Below are 22,707 nucleotides of genomic sequence, written 5' to 3' on the forward strand. Positions count from 1 at the left end.
GCGTCGAATGAGCGAGTAGTGGGGGAAGACTGCGTGGAGACGAGAGTGGGAGGGAGAACGAGCGAGGTTAGAGTGCACGGCGGAGCGAGAGAAAGGGAAACAGCAGAGTACTCGGTTTCCGTGGCGGCAGGGTGGGGGTAGCACACGCTCCAGCCGCTCCGAGGGCCGCCACGGCGGCGCAAAACATTCAGTCGGCAAAAAGTAGCCAAGGGGTGAGCATCACCCTGAGCTACCAAAACGCATCCGTCGTCGAGTGTGCCCGAGAGAAAACCGCTGGATTTTGCATTCTCTTACACATGTACACGCGATACATACATAGAAAAGTAACCAGTTTTAGGCAACAGACAATGTTCCCTCCAACCTACTCTGTCTGGATCTCTTGATCGATGTGAGGGCAAGAAGAAGACGTCACGTCGCAGGATCGCGTAAGAGAATAGGCAGAGACAGACATACAGACCAACAGACAGAGACAGAAAAATAAAAAAAAAAGAAAGTTAGAAAAACATGTAAAGACGTAACTTACATAGAGAACTGAAGCCGTCCGTGCATGCACATGTTAAATTCCTCATGGTAATATCTGTTCGATAAATCGCAGTTGTTTTAAGATATCGTGATCGTGTGAAAAGAGACTTTGATTCGATGATAAAAGACAGGACTTAAGTGAGATTGTTGACAAAGGTGAAGAAAAAGACGTAAGGCGAGAAAGTGTCATGTGGTAAACAACAAGTTTATAGTGGTATACCGTGCTATGAGACAGAGGATCGCGCTGGACCACCGCGCCCGACAAGGTCGCAGCTGAGACTTGGGCACGATCGAGATTGACTCAAGGTCGCCACGATTTTCTCTATTACGACGTTCGGTATATTCGTCGATAAGACGATAGCCAAGACGAGGACCATAAAAAGGAAGACCACGAAGAGGGATACGCGATCGTTAACATCACGGCTAAAAGGAGAACGTGGTGTGAGGGAGACACACGTCAAAGAGGAAGATCGGGATGGAGGTACGTGCGATGGAGTATCGTCCCGTGATGCCAACGGGGGTGATACCCACCGGACTGCAGGACTACCACACGACCATACCGGACCTCAGCCCGCCGAGGAGCCAAGGCTCCTCCACCGGTGGCGCTTCCTCGATCGGCGACTACGCGCCCCGCATGTACACGCCACCCACACCGCCTACTCCGCACGACGACGACAAGGTAAAGCAGCACATTTCCTTTACCTCAAGGTTAACGCCACGATCACACGTTCGCCATGGAGTTTAGTAGATCTCCGTGGATTTTTCATGTATTTCAAAAGGGTTAGAATAAGTGAAAAGAAGTTGATAATTGAATTTATCAAATAAAGAATCAAGATGATAACAAACCATGGATCTTCACACAATAATGGAAGATCTACCTAACGTGCAATGATATATGCGAAAATAAATAACATTCAAGAACATATAAAATCTTCAAGGTGAATTTTTCTAATTGTAATAAGCGAAGGAGTCAGCGATACTTTGATTGTAATGTTGTTTAAGTAAAAAATTAGAGTAACAGAATACGAATTTTAGCTATTTATGTAAAATTATTTCGTTCATGTAGAAGTGCAGCTAGGAATGTGTAATATTCAAAAATATAATGTTAAGAAATCATTGTAATTTTATCGGCAATAAGTTACCGTCGTTTAGGTAAAAATTAGGATAATAGTATTATCGTATATTTATATCATTAAGGGGAAACGAAGAATACTCCAAAAAGGAACGAGTTATTGGCCACATCGATTTATTACAATTTAAATTAATTAGAGAGTGTTAAACGTGTTACACCGTTGAGGAAAATAAAATTTAGATTTTGGAAGAAACTAACACAGTGTTTGGATATATATTTTTCTGGAAAATTACATTTAGATTTGAAAAGAATTAAAAGTATTTCAACTTTAAAAGAAATTCGACACTTTTATATTCGTCGGCTTAACCTCCGATCGTATCGCTCTATGGCAAATTAAATTAAAAGTTGTCAAACATATTTCAACATTGCATACCAGCTTCTTTTTGTATAACAAGTCTCTTAGCTTGTATAGATATCGTTTTTGTTGAACGCAAATTGGTGCCTACGTTTTCTTAGAACAGCGTACGCAACTTAAACACGTGTTTCTTAGAACAAAACCAGCGACATTCTTAGACGTTCTAACGGATGTTGCATCGAGCCGAAATGTCTAACTTCAAACATTTGCTGTAGGTATGTCGCAATTCGAACTGACAATGAATCGTAAGTATGCTCGAATTCAAAAAACGAGAATCTCTCAAGCGCTTTCGCCATTGAAAATTGACTTCAGCATTCTGTACTCGATTATGGTACTGGACTCTGTAAAATTGACATGATGTTTAAATCTGGAGAAATATACTTGGAGCAATATGTTCTAAAATCATTGTTTTAAAATTATACATACAAAATTGTACGTGTTTCGTTCATAAAATTAGTTAACAATTTAATTCAAATTTAAAGGGAAGATTGAAATTTAAATTTCTCAATCTTGAAATCTCAGATGTCTTATTGGTTTCGGGAAAACAAAACACGTTTTAATTGATCTTTCGATAATTCTTCGCGCACAATTTTCATCCAAAACTCATCATTGATTCACATCGGGACAGCATCCGATTTTTCGCTTGCCAAACCGTCTTGATCCGAAATCGGGTCAGATATTTGAACGCCAATGGCCTCGAAGAGAATCCAGGGATCAGTTCGGTAGCTTCGCTCGATCTTTCGTCCCTCTCGAAATTGATTGAAAATTCTATCCCGTAGCCGATTGAAAATTTCATTCGGCGCACTTCTTCCTCTTCCACGAAGCTCCTCTCGAATTCTGTTCGCGATAAAATTCACTTCTATCTCTGTCTCTGTCTCTCTCTCTTTTTTCGTGGTCGGAGGACAGATGCACTTTACCTCTTTGCTTGTAACCGCGGAGTCCTCCGATTCTGAAATCGAATCGCAAGTTTCGAGCCGACGGCGCTCGACTTGCACTTCTCTTAGGATAGTTAGTTTCCCGCCCAAATCGACTTCACGAGATTCCATCTCGGTGTCCCCATAATTAATTGCATCGTATTATTCGAAGCTCATTCTCGATCGAAACCGATCGCGTCGCCAGATAAATTTTCATGCTCGACGATGTCGAGATGTCGATTATTGTAGTTAAGCGACATCAGATAACTTTTTAGCTGATTGATGTTTTGATGGTTTTGATGGATTAGTCACAGTAGATTTATCTTTCTTTGTCTGTGCTTATCAATGACGTGATGAACAAATGTTTTCGGCAATCTCTATCGTTTTATAACGTTGAGAATTATAGTCCTGCGTCCTTAGAAGTTGATCGTAAATGACGATGATGTTCAGATTCGAGGAAGATGTACGAAATTCTTGCCAGCTCCGAATATTACCTAACTTGAAAATTGATCAAAATTTTTCTTTTTTAGTACAACTAAATAAAATTTTAGCTATGTCATCAAACAAGCGAAAATCTATCTAGAAACTATGGATTTGCAATTTCCAAGCGCAAAGATTTCACATTTATAAATTTCTACGCTAACGTGTAATCTTGTCTAATCTTTCTTTGCTACCAATTAATTTTCTAGCTTTACCGATCGAACTAAAAATCGACGATCATAGTTTCTTTCTGTTACCAATATTTTCAATGGCAAGGATTAAAATAATGTCGTTGAAAAATCTGGAAAAGTCCCTTAAAACTGCTCTAAAAGCAACGTCTTCGAAATCGAACACGAGAAAGAAAATCCCCGTCGGTGTTGGGTGTCGCGACGATTCCCGGCGATCTTCTCACGAAGTCTCTGCATAAGGGATCCCGAAGGATCAAGGCAGAAGATCCACTGACCCCGGCGATCTTAAAGGCGCATTCATGGCGCGCAATTTTCCAGAAGTGGACGACAATAAGGCGCTGTCACAATAAAGACTCCAGGACACCGTGCAAGGAGAGAAATAATCGGCTGTCCTGAACACAAGAATAAACGATACAATCGAGTCCCGATCTTTCTACTTCTCTTTTCTTTTCTCTCTTGTTACACGCCCCTGTTTTATTTTTCTTCGTTCCATTCGTCTATTTATTCTCTTATTCTTACGCGATTTCGCCTTATATTTTCGGTTACCTTTCTTAAAGCTTATTGATAAAGTTTATCTTTCGATTTTTATACTTGTTCCACAATTTTATCGGTTTTATAACATTTTACCTCGTCTCTATAGCTTCGTCGATACCTTCGTACTCTTTTCTTTCATTATTTCCCCTTATTCCTATTCTTCTTATCAGCCTAGATTTTTTTTATGTCTCAGTGTTTTAAATTATTCCATTCGCGTGTCTCTTATTTTAATTCACCACCCTTTTCCTGTTTCCCTCAGATTTTGCGAACAGCTTTTCCTAAAACGTGATCTTATATCAACAAAGTAACGAGAGAGAATATCTTCCTGATCTCTGAAAGAATAGAAATAATTTTTATAATTTACCACGATTAATACGGCTAATAATATAAGAATAATCGATTCATAAGGCTCAACGTTACATCAGCGCAACACTACACTAACAATTTTATGGAATTCGAGTCTTTAACATTCAGCTTACAAAAAATCACATTTTCGTGGAATCCCAAGAAATTTGAAGTATTTACCCCCTTGATATATAAACTATTTTTTCACGTCATGAAAATTTTTCTGTGTAGTGGGCTTCTACTACGTCGACAGAACAACCTGTAAGTTATTTTATTTACATTTACATTTTACGCATTGTTCCACCGCTTGGGAACTGTAATGGACGGAATGAATGAGGCTGTAACGAATTAATTAAAAACTAATTTTAACGTACCCAACCGCCTTTGATTAACAAATTGATTCATTTTAGCCCCTGCAATTCTTCTTCTTCGCCCCCTAAAAATCCCCTTTCCACCTGGGCTTGCTCAAGGTGAATCCAGAACATCTTGAACAGGGGACAAGGGCGTGTAGAAGTGGGGTGAGAGGGTGACAAGCGAGGGAGGTGGGCTTTCTTCTCGCCGAGTAATTCCATTTGTGCGTCACCGAGATTCTGAAACTTGACCTGTTAAAAAGTCCTTTAACGGAGGTCTCGTGTTCCAACTGCTAGTGGAATGAAGAAAGAGAAAGAAAAGAGGGGTGGTTGCTGGTACGCTCGTCAAGCCTCTACCAAGAGGAAAATTGCCGGAAAAGCCAGACTTTCATTCGTCATTGCGAAATTAGGGGACTCTCTTTCTCCTTCTCTTTCTTTTTCTTTCTCTCTTGTCGCAATCCCTTGAAAATTAATGACGGTCGATCCGCGTGATTAGTGCCTTAGTCGCTTTCACCCTCAAGCTTCTTCGGTTATCGAGGTTTAAAGTTGCCTTCCTGGCTCGATCGCTGCAATTTAGAAACGATTGCATTAAACGAAGAAACCTGTTCCTCTCCATTCGCGTGTTCTTTCCATTTAACCCTCTGATACGTCCTTTGGAAATCACTTTAGAGATAATCGTGCCCTTCAGATTTAGGGAAATACGAAAGCAATCGCGTTTTCTTATGATTAAAGTCAGAGAATTTCCTGGATTTTAAAAAATTTCAAAACAACCACTTTGTCTTTATGATAAAGAATTTCGTTAGTTTTAGAAAGGTACAAAAGCAATTCGTAGTTGACAGATTTCTTAAGTTTCAAGAAAATATAGAAGCGATCACGTTCTACTATCCTTTGAAACTCTCTTAAGTTTCAGAAGAACAGGAAAGAATGATTAATTGATTAAATTAATGATTATTACGTTCGTATCGTATAGTGGAATCATTTTTTGTGCTTGTGTTTACCAAAAAATCCAAGCTCGAGGCCACAGTTTCTTTTCCTTTCTGATAGATGTCGAAAAACATGATTATCACAGCCGTTACAACCGACAAAAATATCAATATATAATGTCATTCTTGATTTCAATACTATGTTACTTTATTCCGCGATATCATGCAAAAATATCAAAAAATAATTTCACTTATCGAAACAAGAAATAGCCTTATTGGGACGTGAAGAATTTCAGTTCGTCTCATTTGGTACATTCTCGTTAGATTCATCTCCAAGTAACTCTTATCGATCATCTCTTTCATTCTACGACTTATTAAATGGACAAAATAAGTACTTCGTGCCCTGTTTAGGTTCTTGAGAGTCTCTCGATACAACGAAGCTTATCGATACACTCATGTCGCATAAACTAGAGGAAACTAAACAAAATACTCGTCGAAGATAACTTTTTATCGAAGGGGAATTATTCGTGCAATCTGTCGTGAGATTTTGAAATCGTTAGCGGAGTACATCGAGTACCATTCGTTTACATAATTTTCCATATCGAAGAGTTCGTCAGTTAGAAAAAGAAAGAAACAGATTGTAGCAATCTATGTACAATGGTTCGCGAAAATATTTGGACACTTATCGTGAAAAACATTTATGTACACATTGTACATTACATCGTATCAAGTAGTAACTTTATCGTCCGTTGCAACACTTTCTCATGAGAAGAATATTTATACGCTATATTTATTCTTATTATATGTATTTTATAATTAGATTATATTTGATCATATATTTCAACCCTCGAGGCTCTTGTGGCTTAGTTTCGTAATTAATTAACTTGTTTTTATCATTTCCAATGATATAGTGAATTCTTTTATAATAACAAATACAGGACACTCTGTTTTATGGAAAATAGCAGCGACTTACGGCATTATGATTCTTGGCCATCCAATTCGACATTTAGACTCTTTTGCGATCTCTGCGATTTGCGCCAAATATCTTACATGTACATTTTCAGATATGTCCCAAATTTTACCATAATCGTAACAATCAGGTATCGTTACAGTACTAGAGAAATTTTTAAATGCTTCTTATAGTACAAATTATACGTCCATGAAAGTTTTCTACAAGCGTTCGAGTACTTTTGTGAGCCATCAGTCGCAGCGAACAAATAAACCAATAAAAATAATCGTGTAATGGACGAACGAAGTAGGAAATGGCGGTGGAGAAGAATTGGGCACACTCTCAATAATTAAAAAATCGAGTTTCATCGGCGCGACGACGGCGTCGTTTGTCGTCGGTTTGCACGAGTTTACCGTCGGGAAGCACTTTCGTCGCGCATAAAACTTCCAAACGTTTCTCATCGGGCCGAGCATCGAGCCACGTGCGCGCTCAGGCCATCGAGATTCTCAAATATTTGCGGGAAAATGCTGGGAAAAGAATCGAAGAGCCAACGCAGACTTTTATTAAATTAAACGATTATCCTCGATTAGAACTCTAAACGGCAAATCGTTAACTTTCGTTGCCAGACGCAAGCGTAATTCATCAAATAAAACTGAAAGCTCCTTTTGTGCTTCCTACCATTGAAACTCTCGTAAAATCGTGCGCTTTTTCTCCAATTGTTGCCTGGCGATCGAAAAAACATCACGAAATCGCCTACATTTCGGAGAAATATCAACCTTCCTGTTGACGAACTGGGTCGCTGACGATTTTAACGAAATTCCACGTTTATTTCTTGCAGTAGAAGTTTCGTTATTGAATAAAGATATTTCTACTTAATTAAATAAACGAAGAATGAAAATAGACTTAATAGGTAACTGTATAATCTACTAGAAACGTTGATAAGTGTATATCAAAATTTGTTTTAATTTTCTGAAGGCATAGGAAGATAAAAAGAGTGTAGGATAGTGCAGAAGATACTTTTACATCATTAAATAAATTGAGCATAAAAGTTGACTCGATAAGATACCTGTAGAACGTAGTTGAGTGTATATCAAACTTTTTTTAATTTCTCCGAGAGCCTAGGAAAATAAAAAATGAATATAACGTAGATACTACAAACGTGAAAAAATATGTTTGACTACGAGGATTAATTTTCTTGCGTCATTAAGCGTGAAATTTTGCTTGTTTCCTACCTGTATACTCATCCAACATTGGAGTAAAAAATGAGATTAGATTCTGCATCGTGCAGAGTTATTATTTCGGACTTCCAATTTTCGACAAAGTATTACATTGTCGTTGGAAACGGGTTTCGCAAATGATACACCATGTGGACACTATCATCGACAGGTTCGACGAAAAAAAGAATAGAAGAGTCGAGAGAGAAAGAAAGGAGAGGCGAGAAAAGGAAGAAAAATCGTATAGTACCGATTCAAGGTAATCGCGCGCGATTTTTGCGCAAATTTCACGTCCCCGAACGGTCAAGGAACTTTTTCCATTTGCCCCGCGCAGATTGAATAACTTTCAAACTTCTTTTATCGCTCCCTTTTTTCCCCTCCGAACGATATTGTGGTATCTACCGCGGCATGACAAACTCGGAAATTAATGGTATCTTTTCGCATTTTGCGTCGCCGTTTTTCTCTCTCTTACTTCGAAGAATTTCTCGTACTAGAACTATTAGAATCGCTAAAACAAACAATTCCTAATCTTTTTATATAGATATTTTATTTGTCTACATGATAATGATACACTTTTGCAAATGTTTGAGTAATTTATTATGTGTATTATTGCCTGATACAAATTTCATACTTTATCACAAAGTGTGATTTGTTAATTAACGTTTTAAATAATGTTGATTTAACCGCGGACTCTGGAGTGCGCAATACGTTAGAAAACACATTATGATACTGTATATCGTATTTGTTATCAGGTATAATCATACATAGTCATATATGAATATTTAATGAGGGAACTGTAATCTTAAATTTATTAAGTTGAAACTCAGTTCGCGAATGATAGATATTAGGAAGAAATTTTCTTTTTGCGATTGGAAAAATGAAAGAAACGAGTCGATTTGTCGGAGAAAATAATCTGCAACGCGATAGGAAAAATCATACGTCCGTCTGTGAAATTCACGCATTGACTTTCATCATGAAGAAGCACGCACAAATCAGCTCATGTGGATTAATGTTTCAAGCCTTGTTGAAATATTGGAAACAAAAGATATATGCGTGATATAAAACCGAAAAAAGAAAAATAAAATAAAAATGAGAGAAACTTTATTACTATTTCTCTCAAAAATTCCATTGATTTTCATCAGAAGAGCATTTCTTAAAAAATGAAACTTCATTTCTTACATAATTTCTAAATTAAATAAAATCAAATAATTAATATTCAAAGAAATTATACTCGAAGAGTGAGCAAAATATTAGTAGTTAAATAATATTATATCTAATAAAATGCAACAGAGTATTTAAATCGAAACGCATTTAAGAAAGTATATCTACTGAGAGTCAGGCATTCGAAGGAGCTCCTTGAGAAAAAGTTGTCTCTCTTGGAACCCGAATACAGCCACTTACTTTAAAAACACCCTATACACCTGGGGAAGAAACGATGTAAAAGAATCCAGGCCGCTGACGAAACTCGAGGCGGCCCTCTGCTTCAGCTTTCATTAAGGAATCGTTAGCGCCGTTCTCATCAGCATCCTTTTCCTTCTTCTCCCTTCTCCTTCGACGTTCCATCCCTCCGCTTCATCCACTCTCTATCCCTTTTTTCTTTTCACCCGTTCCTATCGTGGTTCACTTTCCTACAGTTACTCTCATCCTACCGACAGCGTTGTGCATTTTTCTTGGTCCTTTTTCCGACGTGATTTCACCCCCGACCTTTACCCACCCTCTAGATAGCGTATCTTGCCTGTTGGCTCTGTTTCTCGTGTAATTTCCTCCATTTTTAGAATATCGGTGCATTTTGTCGAATTTCTTTCTCTTTTTCATCGAACCATCCTTTACTCTTGTTACATACTTCGCTTTTTTTTCTTTCCCAGCTTCTTCTTCGTTTTATTCGCTTTCTCGGTTCAGTTTCGTTTGTTTTGTTTTATTTTTTGGTCCTAACGATGTACGGCGAAGGGAAGAAGAATTTTCGGGGTTTAATACGTTTAATGGAGGCATCGTGTCTTTCTCTACCCGCGGGGAAAATGCAACCGAGGGTTTCGTTGTCTTTCTTGAATGGCTTGGGGCTTTTGCGGCGATTCCTGACAGCTGACTCTTTTTGCCGGCGGTTTTTTGGCTGGCGGGTTTTTCACCGACGCTTCATCTTCCTCGACACTATCCCCCTCGAATATTCTTCTCGTCATCTTTGATACGGTGGATACGTGTTTCCTTCCTTCTTCTCCCGAATCTTTTCACCTTCGTTCTCGAATCTTTGCGAAAACCCACGGAAAATATTAATTTCTCATACTCACGAGATTTCGTCGAGTCTGAAAACTTATAATTCGTCCAGTTATCTCATCTCCGTCTGTTCATGAGCGTTTGTGCAATTTTCGTACGTTTATGTTAGTATTACATCATTGTTATACATATAATCGTCCTTTTGATGTATATTAAGTTAATAGTAATAGGTTCGAGATTCCCTGAACTATTTGTATTTTGTAGGTATACATGTTTTATACATTTTCACTCCCTTTCACAATTTTCACCCTTTTCTCCTAAAGAACAGCAGAGATCTCCTTCGCGTCGAAAAAAGAAAGAATATTGGCCGGAGCAAAGAGTGAAAGAATACTCTCAGAAAGATATCCAAATCCAATATCATAGAAATTTGATGAAAAAATAGAGCTTCGTAAATTTTACAACCGCCCCTGACAACTTTCACACTTTTCTCCAGAAGAAGTTGCTTTTCTCACAGCAGAAATTCTCGTTCACCTTAAAAAACATTAGGATCGGCCAAACTTGAGAAGCAATATCAATTTTGCTGTCCGAAACAAAGTAGAATTCCACGCTGCTGAAAACTGCGAGCGACGACGAAGGGAGAGAGAATTGTTTAACGAAAGAACTGGATGGAATCGAACGCGACGGCAGGTGAACGGCACGTGCGTAAACGGTGAAAGGAGAACGCGAGGAACAGAGCAAAAAGGAATGAAAAGCGCGAGTATACAAGGTGTGTGCAACACGGAAACCAGAAGGGAGAGAGGGAAGCGGTGGTTAGAGCGGGAAGGAAATTCGGAGAAAAGAGGAAAACCTGTCGAGATATCGTTGTGAACGAAAGAAGGAGGGAAACAGATTGGAACACGAGGGAGAAGTTCCTTTCGTCCTCGTGGCAGGTGGAAATGGAAGAAATAATGGGAACGTAGGGAGAAAGGCTTGAGTAATTTGTTTTTGGAAATTCTGGTAAAAATATTGGAATTATTGAACGAGGAAGTAGAGTTTATCATATTCAGAGTAGTAGGAAACTCGTGACTACAGTTACGTCCTAATACGCGTCTGAAACTTTCATCCCTTGTGACGGATCCTTCAGTATAAACAGTAATTTGATTTAATATTTCGAATTAACCGCTTGTGTAATTTCTCGATCTCTTTGTGTATTAGAAGTAACTCGTTTCAACATTTAATTAACGTCAAAGGTAACTAGACAGAGTGACAATTTTCGGTTCTGTAGATACTTTTGCAAAATTACTGTCAACCTTTTTTGAGGCTGAGATACAATTTTAATTATAATTATTTACATACGGTGTATCAGTCTAGTTATATGTTAAAAGTTGGACGTTCTAATATTTGTATATTACACATCATTCTTATTCAATAATCCATCTCATTTAAAGAAAGAAAAATAATGTTATACGACCAGAGATAATTTTAAAAAGAATATTTCTTATATTTCAATTGCATAAAAGTCACTGTAGGGGATTGAAAAATCTTTTCAACGATTCACTACACAATTAGAAAGTACTACGCAGGAAAAGACTCTGGAAAGGTATAAATAGTACGCGTAATTCAGCCCCTTAGAGGTAATCAATCTTCTCTAAAAGTCATAATGCCACAGCGTGCTCGATCTCGGCGATCCACCCCCCAACAGCGTAACAAAAAATAACGAATATCACCGTGGAACGCAAAATCTCGCGAATGATCTGGCCAATAATTCCAGCAGATATCCCTCCTTCCAGGCTAAACCGTTAGAAGTATCCTTTGGAGGGCGCAGATGGTCTCCCCCTCCTTTTTTCATCTTGCATACGTGTGCGTGTTTATGTAGACTCGGCCATTCGCCGTTGAGTGCGTCGCAGCCCCGTGTGTGTACGCCAAAAAGGGAAAAAAAGAAAAAAAAACGGGAGAAAAAACGAAAAAAAAATCCTCCCCTAGGACCACTCGGCATCCGCGTTAGCATAGCCAAGGGATACCACCCCGATCGAAACGACCAACCCCCTAGAATCTCTCTGTCTTTCTCTCCCTTGTGTCGTGCGTCGATGCAAAACTCGAGGAGGTGGATCCCTTGCTTTGCACTCGGGGCTTGTAACACACCACCCCTCTTCCACCCCTTCTGGCTAGCTGGGCCTGTTGATTGAACTGGCTCGACACTCTGCCTCATTTTGTCGTCCGTGCTTCACCCCTCGTACGCGTTCATCGCGTAAGAAAGTTTCTTCGTCGTTGTCCTCGTGGAGAAACCGGGAGTACTATGTCTGGAAGGGCCGTTGATGGGGAGTGAAAATGACCAGGTACGTGCGGCGATTCGGCGTGTTTGTTTTGGCGGGAGTTGACGGTGAAATTTCATGGCAACTTCGCGAAGAGTTGCGGTTTTTGTACAAGAAGATTAGTGCTTAGGAGGATCTCGGATACTCCTATACATTGGAAGGTCGATCATTGGATTTTATACGGTGCATAGGAATTCATAAACGAGGAAGGTTCGTAAGAAGAAGCTGGATGATGGAATTTGAAGAGCTAAGATAAAATTAAGTTAGGAAGATTCTGCATAAGCGTCATGTATTTGGAGATCGTAAAAAAGGAAGCATTTTAGGAAGCATTTTAGTCAGTCATCATAGTCCAAAGCAGTTTGTTGGTCAATTGTGGTGATATTTGTGAACTGAAGAAGATATAGCTTATATGATGGATGGTAATTTGTAAACGTAGAAGGTCGACCGTTTGGGGAAGATGAAGATGACTAGTAGAATTTAAAGGATGAAGATAAAGTTAGATCAGGCAGATTTTAAATGTCGTTGTACGCGTTCAAAGATTGTGGGAAGAGAAGCATGTTGTGGTGCTTATTTGTGAATTAGAAAAATGTATTTTGCATGGTATTTTGGGAAAGTAGTAGTAGATTAATTGTTGGGGGAAGAAAAAGGTGGACGTTGAAGTCTGAAGGAATTATGAGTTGCAAGAAGGAATGGAAAGTTGGAGTTTGAAGTTAGGTTAAAAGGATTTTGAATTATATATTGGAAAAAAGATAATTGAAAGGAAAGTATTTTATATGGTAATCGTTAATTTATAAACTTATGGAATTAATCCTCGAAGAAAACAACAGATAAGAATCATGAAATTTGCAAAGGGATTTGAAGGTGTTCGCAGTAAACTTTGGTGTTACATTTAGAAGAATGTTACTTACTAAGAAAATGCATTCTATATGACGAACAAGGGTTAATTATCGAGAAAGAAAGGAAATGGATACCGGAGTTCGTGAACCGAACTGAAGTTCGGAGAACGAAGGTAAAGTTAAGCCGTGGGTTTTATTGATGTAGAAGTGGCGTAAGATTTGTGAAAGAAATCGGGTGGAACGTGGTTAAGAAGGATTTTAGGGAGCTGAGAATCGAAGGATGGTGAAAGAAGTGCGGATTGATTCTGAGGGATTCAGTACTTTCTTCAACTATAGTATCTCGAATAAAAATTCAACGAACGGAAGAGTCTTGAAGTATAAAGAATTTTTATACTCTTGCGTAGTTTGAAGAAGAGGGTGCGGAAAGAATTCCTAGTCTTTCTCGAATAACTTTTCCCTCGGTGAAGAAAATATTTAAGTTGGAATTTAAGAAGCTTACATCATCGATAAAGAAAATTGTGTTTCTTGTTTTTTTTTTTTTTTTTTAAGTATCCCGATATTTTCGTTCAAGGGAATGGTTGAAGGATGCAAAACTCGTATCCAAACATTTACAGATGTATTATGTGTGTTACGTAAATCATTCTGAAATTTTATTGTCACGCTATAGTGATTATATTGACTTCAATGAAATTTGAACATTGGTTTGAAGCAAACATTTATTTGAAAATGGCAGAGAATAAAGTTATAACTTAATTAATTATGAAATCAAGAGAATGACACTCTTGTGAGTTGAAATATCAGACCATCTTTATCACTTATTACACGTTTAAGATGGCTACTAATAAGGTAGACTCTTTCTATTGGACATACGTTTGCAGTAATGTTTCGTATCTTGTATATATGTCCTCAGATTGGTTTAAAATTTGATATAATCGAGACAGTCGTGATATAATGATACCAAAATTTGTTAACATGTTATAACACTTCCGTATACTTTAAAATACTTTCGTGATCTACTATATATCGTAATGATTTCTCTAATGTTTTGACCACTATCACGAACAATTTGTCCCTTCTTGGAAGCGAACATTAATTATCGTAGTGCGTTTGAAGAAGCGTGAAAATCGCGGAGATAATTAATGGGAGCGACGAGGGTGAAGTTGGTCTTTCTGCTCGGATGGCACAATGATGGCAATTTCGAGCGTATGTCAACGTTTTTCACGAGTGCTCAGGTACCGAAGCAAAAAGGAAAAGCGAAAAAGAAAAAGAAACGTTTCTGGTGTAAGTTGAGCGGACGAAAAGGATTCTAAATCTAATTGGCACGAATATACCGGCTAAGTCATTACGAGAATAGTGAATTAAACGAGGGGGAAAATAGAACTTGTGCCCGACGTTAAAATTAATATGTGTTGCGAGGGCACTGAAAAGAACGATTCGTACAAAGAATGAATACCTCAGCTGCACAGAGAATTCAGGAAAATAATTATAGTAGAAAATTTGAGAATTAACAGTGGCTACAAATTTTTTATTCACCGGCCTCGGAGTCTCCTGAATTTTCAATGGAAAGTTATACTTTTTTCTACTCAACTCGAGAACCGTGTAAACACTTGTAACACTTGAAACATGTCTCTAAGTAATTAACACGTCAGTGTACGAAATTCAATAGTTTATTCAAAACCGTCGGACATATGTAACTCTTCACACATGTGCAGATTACATTATAACCTTGTAACATTCGTGTTGCTTTAATCATTCAAGATTATGAATATTAGGCAGTTTTTTCTTTTTTTTTTAATCGTGGATAATAATCATTCATGCATTACTAGCAACGAGATAGTCGTGGAAAGAGGAAAAAAGGAGAAGAGGGAAAGAAATGGAGGAAAGCAGATGAAAAATCGACGAGGATGCTGAACTGGGTAATAAAAGAATCCTGATCGAACGGATATCTGCCATTTTGTTCGCTTTGATGCTCTCGTTCGATTTCCTGTTACGTTAGAAAAAAAAGACGAAGGAGAAGAGAACAAGTTGGGGATAGGAAACGTAAGGAAAAGTGGAATGCAAAGAATACGTACGTATTTTCTGCGTTCATCCCGATCTTTAGAATCGTCGGCATATTGCATCATTGTTGTGTAATAGCTGGCACAAGAGCGTGAAAAAGAAAAAAGGGGAAAAAGAAACGAAATCAAGTTTGTCGGACGGGAAACTGTGCATTTTCCGTCGACAATATTTTCCATTTTAATGAATACGAGCAAAGAAGAACCATTGTACACGATGTGATTTCACTTGTGCAATTTTGCTTCGTTTCCTGCGGACTTCGTTTGGCTTTGCCCGACCGTCTTTGCAAAAGAGTATTTGCATGTGTTCTTCTGTTTGCACTGTTTTGTCGAACGTGTGTGTATTATACATGTTTCCAGTTGTAGACGTCAGTCAAATTTCTTGAAAAGCGTCATTCGATTTCTCGAGTATCTCGCTTTTCGATAAATCTGCTAATTTTAGATTTGATTATACAACTTCGTGATCCTTACAACATGGAATTTTCGAGTTCTCAGATTTCGTTTACAATTTCTTGATTTATAGCTCTGCAACCTCCAAAATATCTTTTGCTCTGCGAATCTCTTTACGATGAAAAGTTACCCTCGCGAGTAACAGTATTATCCAACAAATTTGCAATGTTCATTCAGTGTCTCTCAACGTAACAATTTCGAAAATATCCCAATAAAGTAACTATCTCCTGTAATCTTTCAGAACTCATTCAATCGCTTTAAAAACCCGGAAGATGGATTTTTATCAAATCTCCAACCAATCTAACGGATATTCATTTCATCTCTAAAAAATTTGCCCCCAGCAGACGGGTAAATCCATGAAAAGCGTAACGCATGTACATCGAACGTTAATTCGATACCCCAATCACCATAATTTTTACACAGTTTCCTAATTAACCGCGAGCATGTCAAGCATGATCGGAGAAAAAAATCAATATCCGTTCAACCCTTTGCTTCGATCGTTCTGGTTGCAAATAAATCATTGTACGACAAAAAGACTGGCAGGAAAAAATGGACACAGGTCGAAGAAGTGGCACCTCAATAAATTTTCACTCGTTAAAACCTCAATTACGAGCGGTCGTTTTTGCGAAGCGGACTGCGCTCGAAAAAAGCAGCACGAGACAGGCTTGAGAAAAACAAAGGGTGCGAGAACACGGAGTCTACAAGAAGCAAAGCTACCGTTCTCCTCTCCTTTTCTCCCATTTCATCCTCGTTCTTTCATTTCGGGACACTGGTGTTCTTCTTATTGTTCGTCGCGAGAAAGGGAGAGATGATAGATATATAGATAGATAGATAGATAGATAGATAGAGAGAGAGAGATAGATAGATAGAGAGAGAGAGAGAGAGAGAGAGAGAAGTTTTTCACGCTAATTATCGGTGAAAAGTTTCGGCCTCTTTTACTACGCCGATGAATTAGAATTTTTTTAGAAAGCTGGGACGTTTCGATTGACTGGACACGGTTTGAATAATTTTAAGAGACTTTAAATTAGTTCGACGTTGGAGCGCAAAAGTCGAGGAAATCGAGACTAATTTATTTGTATTTCTCATAAAACTCTCTCATGTTTGTTTTTTGTAGTAGTGATAGAAAAAATTGCTCTTTTATGTCTTGTACTTTGATAATTAATTCTGTCGCGTCCTTTGCATCATTTTCGACTCTGTGGTTAACAAATTACTTAAATGTTAGGAACATACGAAAAGATTGTTATTAACGCGTATGTTTGACCGTTTCAGGTTTATGGTTACAATCTCTTGTTTCTTGAAATATATAAATAAGGAAAATTGAAATATATAAATCAAAGATCACAACAGGGTCAGAAAGAAGGATAAATTTACTATTTTTTCAAAGATACTTATATGCAGAAGTACTTACGTTTACAATACATTGCACTGATGATACAATCAGTCGTACAATAATTGGATAATAGAAAACACAATACTTGTGTCACGATTAATTTATTATTGAATTTACATTAACATTATAGTACTACAAGTTCAATAATTCCTGTCGTTTATTCTAATTTCTTTTCATATCTTGATAATATTCCAAATAAATTATATAACTGCCTAAAAAGTGAAACGGTTTGTCATCGTTTAGAATAACGGTGAACTGTATTCTACCAAAATTCATCTTGTTACCATCTGTAGGAAAGGACAATACAAAAGGAAGAAAAAAAGATTGCTTGTTCATATTTCAATCTCAACCAGGATAACTACTGTAGAGAGGCTGCGTTTACGACAGGTAATTGTTGCAGTCGAAGGCATTCCAGCAATAGCGAGAATCGTTCTGTGGAAACGCCAAGAAAAAATGTCTTTGCTCCCTTTTCCTCCTCTGGTCTTCCGTTCTACCTCTCTTCATCCGATTCCCTTCTCTTTCGAACTATCGTTCACTTTGTTCCTTGGCGAACCACGAAATCGCTCGGCGCTCATTCGTACAGCTTCCACATAGACTTTACCCTTTACGTAAAAATTTATTTATTCGTCATCTTCCTTAGAAAAGCTTCCCGCATAATTTAGAAGTGTTCGCTCAGAAAATGCAAATGATTTGTCTCTTGGATATTCATTTATAAATTATGTTGTGCGTCTATATGTCTATATATCTTTAACCATACATTCTTTGGATTGTTTCTCATTCAATCGTGTCCCTCTGTTGCTAAAAAGGTTTCTACGCTCGAGAAAAATCGTTATTCACGATATTCCGTTCGAATTTTATACCTAAGTTTCTTCTTATATGAGATATTCAGTTTTTCCGTTTATCGAAGTATTCTTATATGGCACTCACAATAAATTGAAATTATAATGTCCCACATGTACACCACTCTTCCTAATATAATGAAGATTCATTGAGAAAAAAATTGCAAATGAAATTTAAACATTAAAAAATCACAGGTAACCAAACAGAACTAAAAAGTGTGAACGAACAGGAGAAGAAAGTAAAACCGAGTCAGTTAGTCGGATTTTTCAAGCATAAAATCATCGAGAATCCACGTCCATCTCCTTTGGTCTTTTTCTTTTGTTAATTATCGCACAGGAAACGCGCGATCATTAACGATCCATCTCTCCCTCCGTCTCCTCCTCCAAGTCTTATTTTCCAAAGTGCAATCGCGCTTGAATTACAGCTCGCCGCGACCACGATCTAATATATCAGACTACAAATGGTCGAAACCACGACTCTAGTGGATCGTTGGCAGAAAAAAAGAGGAAAAAGCAGGCACGTCCTCGAAAGAAAGTCCCTCGTGAAGGCTCGTTTCTATCTGGCCAAGAGATAAACGAAGTATCCTTTCGAATGCGAGCACGTAATTTCATGGAAACTATTTAGGCCGGTTAAAAGGCTATAATCCTGGTGAAAAAGAAAGAACAACCAGTGACGTGGTCGTTGATCCTTTCTCCCCTTACCGTCTACCTCTTCAACTTCTTTCGTTTCGTTCCCCTTTCATCGTTTCCTCCGTTCCTCGTTTTATAAAACTTGGTTTCGTCTCTCGTGATTCCGAGGCATCGTTCCTAGGAACGCGGCTCCCCGGATAATGAATGGCGAGAATAGAGCGTTGGATCGCCTAAGCTCGATCCACAGGTGCGGATGCTGCACTCGTTTCGCGACGATGCCGCCGGAAGTTGCAACGCCGAGGCGTTCCTTTCTCCGTAACCGCTGTCCTCTCACCGGTTCCATTGCAATCGTGTCAACTTTTAACGCCGCTATTGTGGATTATTCCTGCATCGTGTTTTTTGTCCAGTACGTACCTGGAAACTGCGTTGTTCATTCTGGAGTAAAAAGAAGTTTCTTGTTCTTCGAGTAAAAAGGATGGAGTAGAAAAGAGCGTGTAATCGAGCAATTTTCTTTTTGTTAATTTTTGATTAACGATTGGCTATTTCTATTGGAAGTTTAGAATTAGTATTAAAATTTCAAAAATTCGTCGATCCTCTTCTGCAACTTCTGAATTCTCTACACTCGTTTAACTAGATTTGTACCACGTCATTTTTTTTTTTTTTATTGAATTTGTATTTAGAAATGATATGTGATTGTGAACTACGGACTTCGTCTTCTTCTTGACACGAAATAAATTCCTAATGGAATAATTTTCTTCTTCAATTTCTGACGATAGAGTAAAGATTCCTACCAAAGAAAGTATAGAACTCTATTTATAGAAGCTTAAAAAGTAAACTCCTATTCTGTAATTTTCCGAGAAAATGTTAATCGAATTTAATAAAACTCCATTTATACGAACTTGCCAGAGGACAAGCATTAGTTTGTAATATTAGACATGAAATCAAAGCAATCTAGAAAACATTTTAACACTTTCCTGCTTTCCACACCTTTTTATCCAACCAAAGATACTTCGCAAACTAAAAATTCGATCATAAATTTCTCGAATCAAGCTGCACCAAAAATTTCTCTGCTCGTGAAGCACGACAGGATACAGATTCCAGATGTACAGCAACGACCATCGTCGAATTAATTCGCATACTGTTGCGGTGCGCGCGTTCCCCACGTAAACGATCGCGGATTAAGGACATAAGCGCGGAATATAAATTGCCAGGAAGTTTTCGACGAATTGTAAATCGCCAGCTCTAATGCGATGTTCAATTATGAAGGCCGCGTATAAATGACTAGAGTACACAGAGCAGCCGAGCACCGCGTTTAATGAATGGCGGTTTCGCGGGCTTAAGGCCGATTCACACCTACCCACGCGGATCGTTGCCTACGAGGGGAAAAACGTGATTTGCGTGCGAGAGGGTTGCGTGCTTCGCTTCCTTTTTTCTTTCCTCCTTTCTTCTTCCTTTTTTTTTTTTTTAATCGCTCTTTAATTATCTGAGAGCAAAAGGATTTCTTCCCTCATTTATTTCTTTATTCCTTTTTACGGCCATGGTTAATTGTTAGGAAAAGTGATTCCTTATCGTCTCCTTTCTCTTCTTTCTTCGTTTTCTTCTTTATGAGAAACGAGTTGAGAAAGTGGTAAGTTTGTCATTGGTGTGTAAGTGGATATTTTATAAAATGAATGAGATAATTGTATCTTGTTATCAAACTTTAATTTTGAGATTCTGTATTACCCTCCGGAATGATCTTCAATTATTATCACCAAACTATTGTTTCCTATTGTATCATTGCAAATCAAAAACTCATCGCAGGTACTACAAATTTGCTACCACACAATTATCAAATATACGTACGATTGAAATGTCTTATTTAGCACCTTTTCGTTTTACAAGATATGTTACAATATCTTCCCCATTTAGCTCCATTCTAAATTTCATTAATGTTACCCTTAACTTTTAAGGATCAATCCCGCAATCGTCAGATAGAAATATTAATATCATAGTATATAATATATATTGAACATATATGAAATATATATCGCAATATATATATTACAATATTTACATATTAATTGTAAATTTTCCAGAATTTTTCCTTTTTTCTAGAATCATCTCACGCTGATCAAGAGTGTAAAAATTCTCCCATTTACGAAGAAACGATTCAGAGAAATTCATCGATAAACAAATTAAGTGCTCGAAACTGGTTAATCTTCTCTCTCGTAAAATCGAACTGGTGGCTTTTATCCTCTTCTCGAAGCATTTAGAAGGAAGGAAGAAGAAATCGAGGAGAAGTTGTTCGACGGTGTGAAAAAGAATCAGCCAGGTCGGGTTTCGCTTTTCGTTAGGGTGGTCGAACGGATGGCCAATTAGAAAGAGGATTGTATAATTGGGGAGATAAAGAATCAGCTGGATACTCGTTCGAGCACCTACCAGCTGCCGTATGCACAGCCCCGGGACGAGATTGCCAGAAGAAGGAAAAAGATCGAATCATCCTCTTCATCGTCATCATCGTCCTCGTTATTATTATCATTATTGTAATCGTCGACAATTTTGTCGTGGTGTGCTCCTTGAATTCAGCGCCGGAAGATTCCTCGTCTTTTCTTATCTTCTTCTTTGTTTCGGTTAGTATTTTCACCCTTATTCACACTCTTTTTCTTTTATTTCAACCACCGTAACTCGTACTTTAGCTACGCTCAGATTAGAACCAAAAGAAAAATTAGAAATATATATATATATATATATTTATCATGCCAAGGATACGCGATTGCTAGTTTCTTGGTCTTAATGGTAGAGATGAATAAGTATACAAGGAAATAAAAATAGAGAAGTTATATTAGAATATAAATAGACACGTAGAGAGTCGTAGAATTAGGAATCTGTAACCTGACTCAAGTTCCTCTTGCCGATGAACATGATTAATAAACTGCAAAAATGATCCTTTTATAACGTGTACGAAGATTTATGGTAGAATGTATATTTCACTATAATATTCCACGTGTGTTTTAAAAGTGTCACAACTCGATATTAATTCAAACCTGTGTTAGAACATCGAAATCGTCAAAGACAGATTTTTAAAGTTAGCAATGGAATACTACGAAAATAATATTTGACCATTATATTCCAAAATCTATTTAGTATAAATCATTTTTTACAACTGTCCGAATATATATAGCTTTTCCTTAAACAAAAACTTGCTTCAGTTGTATCACTTTTGAAATATATGTGGCGATAATTAAATGTTAATATAACAAACCGGACAATATGCGATTAACCATAATTAAGTTTCCCGGTCTCTGCTTCCTCGTCAGAATTTCAAAATTTATTGGCGTTTCCACAAAGCACTTAATCGTTCGTTAAAGAGCCAGTTGTAAAGTCAATTAGTCTTTCTTTTTTCATGCCGGCGATGGCGCGATAAGGATCTGAAAAATCATGGCTCCGTCTCGATTTCACGATTTCCTTCCCCTCTCGATCCAGTTACCAGTCCGGCATTCTAATTAACGCTACAATATTGCCCTGTTGCGCGATCGTAAGGGCATCGGTTTCTTTACTGTTTCGACTGTTATCGACGGATCTTTATGTTCAGCATCATCGTTCATAGCAAGCGGTTTACATTGTCACCGTTGCCTACTTTGTAATTTTAATAGAACGCCGGATAATCGATAACGAAAATTACTCCCTGGTGATTCTTTCGATCTTTTTGTCCTCTTCTTTTTATTTACTCTCCACTTCACCCTTTCGGTGTACGCCGCGCCGTCGCAGTCGACGTCGTTATCATTAGCATCATAATCGTCATCGTGCGCCATTAAAGAAAAGAACCAGTTCCAGAGGGCTCGGCCTTCTCGACGTCTTGCGAGAAATTGCGTGCGAAACCGCGCGCTACCCGCTTCTCGACTCTCTGCCGATCACGATATTGCGTAAGCGTGGTTTTTTTTATAATTGGACCTTTGCCCGCTTGATTTTTCTGCCTAGTCACCTAGCATTTTAAGATCGACACGTTTTATCCCTGGATACTAATTTTTATGTTGGAAAAGGAAAAGTTTTAGTAAAAAGTATCGATACCCGAATAACGAGGCGATCGAAATCTTACGAGGAATAATCAGATGTTTAAACAAATT

At 37.9% G+C, this 22,707-nt stretch overlaps 2 protein-coding genes across 4 annotated transcripts in view; both read left to right on the forward strand.

The window, feature by feature from the left end:
- Positions 1 to 22,707, forward strand: part of LOC117154980 (zinc finger protein rotund) — a 248,618-nt gene that overhangs the window by 198,679 nt on the left and 27,232 nt on the right. The window lies entirely within an intron of this gene.
- On the forward strand, positions 179 to 21,052 carry LOC143303473 (uncharacterized). Of its 2 annotated transcripts, XM_076623569.1 has the most exons (3): positions 179 to 1,201; positions 4,702 to 4,731; positions 20,699 to 21,052. In XM_076623569.1, the coding sequence occupies exons 1-3, from the start codon at positions 998 to 1,000 to the stop codon at positions 20,771 to 20,773; spliced, it is 309 nt and encodes a 102-aa protein (XP_076479684.1). In that variant the 5' UTR covers positions 179 to 997; the 3' UTR covers positions 20,774 to 21,052. The 2 variants fall into 2 exon arrangements, with proteins under 2 accessions (XP_076479684.1, XP_076479685.1); XM_076623570.1 differs by lacking the exon at positions 4,702 to 4,731.

The sequence above is a fragment of the Bombus vancouverensis genome, chromosome 12, assembly GCF_051014615.1.
Source record: "Bombus vancouverensis nearcticus chromosome 12, iyBomVanc1_principal, whole genome shotgun sequence".
NCBI classification, from domain to species: Eukaryota; Metazoa; Arthropoda; class Insecta; order Hymenoptera; family Apidae; genus Bombus; species Bombus vancouverensis.